Source organism: Micromesistius poutassou (assembly GCF_964030765.1).
Source record: "Micromesistius poutassou genome assembly, chromosome: 8".
NCBI lineage: Eukaryota > Metazoa > Chordata > Actinopteri > Gadiformes > Gadidae > Micromesistius > Micromesistius poutassou.
This window is the reverse complement of record NC_140278.1, coordinates 2,847,587-2,850,861: the sequence shown is the minus strand read 5'-3', so window position 1 is coordinate 2,850,861 and position 3,275 is coordinate 2,847,587. Positions and strand designations below refer to the sequence as shown.

The 3,275-nt window shown below is 41.6% G+C and overlaps 1 protein-coding gene across 1 annotated transcript; it reads left to right on the top strand.

The window, feature by feature from the left end:
* Positions 1–1,217: 1,217 nt before the first annotated feature.
* Positions 1,218–2,105, top strand: LOC311351069 (C-reactive protein-like; the record flags this gene model as incomplete). The annotated part of the gene is made up of 3 exons (XM_084471150.1): positions 1,218–1,275; positions 1,393–1,495; positions 1,589–2,105. 3 exons carry the CDS (start codon positions 1,218–1,220, stop codon positions 2,103–2,105), a joined length of 678 nt encoding a protein of 225 aa, XP_084327276.1.
* Between the last annotated feature and the right edge of the window lie 1,170 nt (positions 2,106–3,275).

Here is a 3,275-nt window from a genome sequence, read left to right as displayed (position 1 = left end):
GACACTGCTCAAGTCCTCGCTCTGCCGTTCTCAATAGAGAGTATAGCCAGTCCACTGAGTCTTTCTTGTCCCATGCTGCTCCTTAAATAAGTCTTTATCAACTTGAGTTTGGAGAATGAGCGCTCTGCAGTCGCGACAGTGACAGGTAGGGTGAGATATAACAGTAATGCAGTGCAAACGTCAGTAAATAATGCTGTCATGGTGCTGTTTTCCACAATTAGCATCTTAGCCAGATCCTTCACAGTTGGCTCTTTTGCTATTTCAGACTTAAAGCAGGCTCTGAATGCAAGGAGTTGGTCGGGGAAACTTGAGGATAATAAATCCCTGCTGTAGTGGTCTGCGAGGCGCTGTGCGTCCTGGTGAAGTGCGTCATCCTGCCCTCTGTTCAGTGTGCCCGGGTGGATAGCGTGGAACACCTCGTTAGTTTCACGCATAGAAATGAATCTCTGTGAAAGCTGGCTGATAATGATGTCCAGGCTGGCGTTGAAGACATTCATTCTGAAATAGCTTTCTCCATTACTAAGCCTTTCATCTTCACAGAGTTCATCGAAGTGGCGTTTCACTCTTCCTCGGCGCATTTCCATGAACTCGCTCTGTGCTCCCCATTTTGCAGCCAGATTTTGAGCGGTGCGCTTGACCTGGTCAAAGTCATGTCGGTATGCAGAGAGGGTCTGAATTATGTTTTCGAGGAGACCGACTGCTTTTTGGATATCGCAATATTTTGTCTGCTCTTTTTTTTGTAGGGCTGTAGCTTCATCCCGTTCCTCTCTTTTTTCGCTAACGAGGGTGATTTTAGTTAAAGCTTTCTGACATCTGCATAACGGTACCTCAGGGCAGCAAGGGCATCATGCCTTGAGGACCACCTGGTGGGGCAGAGACGTTTTAGAGTAACGTTACCATGCTCTGAGAGTTCAGATGACAATAGCACACCAGGACAAGTCCCTTAGTTCTGATAGGATAGCTTTTGTTTACAGAAGGGTCAGACCATCAATGACCCACCTGCTCTAGACTGTGACCTACTTCACATAAAGACGGTTGTGCGTCTGATATTTTACAATCCGCAATACATAGCCTACACAGCAATACGGTGTGTAGCTTAATCCTAAATTGTACATATTGTAGTGTATTTGTGTTGGTTGAAATTGTGTGGCTGAATGTCATTTTTCCCAAAAGAGATAGGCCTTTGAAAACATGTCAATTTTTATTTTTAATTTAAGATGGAGAAGGTTCTACTATTGATTGCTGTGTTCGCAACATGTTGCGCAACCCCTCAAGGTAAAACAAGTTAACATTTGTTATAGAGCTATCCAACATGACATATTGTAGAATTATATGAATAAACTTTTTTTGATATTTGCATATATTCTTCACTGGCTTTTCCCTTTTCTGCAGATCTCTCAGGCAAAATGTTCACTTTTCCTAAAGAGACTGCCACAGATCATGTAAAATTAATGACACCCAAGACCAAATTCCAGGCTCTTACAGCCTGCGTCAGGTTGGCCAACTATAACTTGATCAATGATTTGTTTTTATACTCAATTACTTGACCAGATTAACCAATCTTTTGTAATTGTTTGTTTTATATTAGATACTTCACAGATATCACTCGGAGTTATGCAATCTTCTCACTGGCTACTCCCACCCGTATAGATGCCTTTGGGATTTTCAAACTTGGTGCAACTTCAATCAGGATGCTGGTTCAGGATGCCGTGGCTGATTTTTCCGAGCTGTCTATACCATTGAACAAGTGGGTCTCCATCTGTGGCACATGGTCTTCTGATTCTGGGCTGACTCAAGTGTGGCTAAATGGCCAGCCGAGCTCCAGAAGGTTTGTACATCAAGGAGTCCCCCTCGATGAAGCGCCCATCATTATCCTGGGTCAGGAACAGGACGCCTATGGTGGCGGGTTTGACTTGAAACAATCATTTGTGGGAATGATGCAGGATGTCCACATGTGGGACTATGTCCTCTCCCCATGTGAATTGAGGCGCTATGCCAATGACCGCAATATTACCCCAGGAAATGTGTTCAATTGGAGAGCAATGGAATTTCAGAAAATTGGAAATGTGCACGAGGAAGACAACCAAGATCAGTGCACGGCATAGGGACACATAACTGCCTACCCCTAAGAAATAAAACGAGATAAAAGACTTGAAACAATAATTTATTTATTTTATTTCTTTGAAGTTGGAGATAATATGAAAAACATCACCACCACATAACCAAAACATGGCAGGAGATACAGGCAGCACATATTGCATGAGAAGGCATTTCTGTGACTTGTATTTACATATCCACATTTTGTACAGGGTAAAAATATAGTCATTAGAGCACAAACAAGCAACATGGGCTAATGGGCCATGAAAACATTCATGTAGAAAAGCATGAGATTGTAAAATTAAATCTATCCATATATCGATACTAATGGTTAGCAAGGTTTAGGAAATTGGTACACAAAACATTGTAGCCTACTGTCCCATTTTCAAAATAAAGAATAAATAACTCAGATTGTACTCTCACAGAATAAGACTTTAAACTGATTTCAGTAAAGTAAACGCAGATATTTATAATTCATTAAATTTATCAAATGAAGTGATATGGAGACCCCACAACTAAACAGACAGGATGACCATACCCGTGTGGTGGTAATTTTACACCACGTCAATCTTTTCTGTCTAAACTGTTTCAGAATAAAGAGTCATCCGAACTTATAACAATTAGGCTAATTTATTTAAGTAATAACCACAAAACAAAATACAACAAACATACAATCATCCGAGACCTAACATACAATAATCCGGTGCCTCAGATGGGATTTCGTCCTGCGTCTCTCTAAGAGCTCCAAAGCATGGGCAAAAGCAAGGACTTCTTTTACAGTGGCAGACAGGTCTCAGGATGCTGAGAACAGCTCTGCTCCCCATTACAACTATGGTATTGTTAACCGGATGGTAAACCATCGATGAACCTCCTAAGGAAGTCATAAAGAGGGATGTAGCCGTGCCCAATCAGCTGTAACCCTTGCTCCTAGACCTTCCTAAGGGGGTCAGGGAACAGGTCTCAGTTAAAGCCTTTAATCCCCAACCAACAAACGGAAAGTGAAAATAAAATTTTCCCATTACATACCTACAGGGCGGTAGGAGGTTCATGGGTGAATGCTAGGGGCCGGTCCATTCATATGGGCCAACAGATTACAATTAACAACTATTTTATTACCCATGTACATTTAATACTAATACAAAGTCAAATGTATTGCAGTACACTGCTAAAAAAGCTGG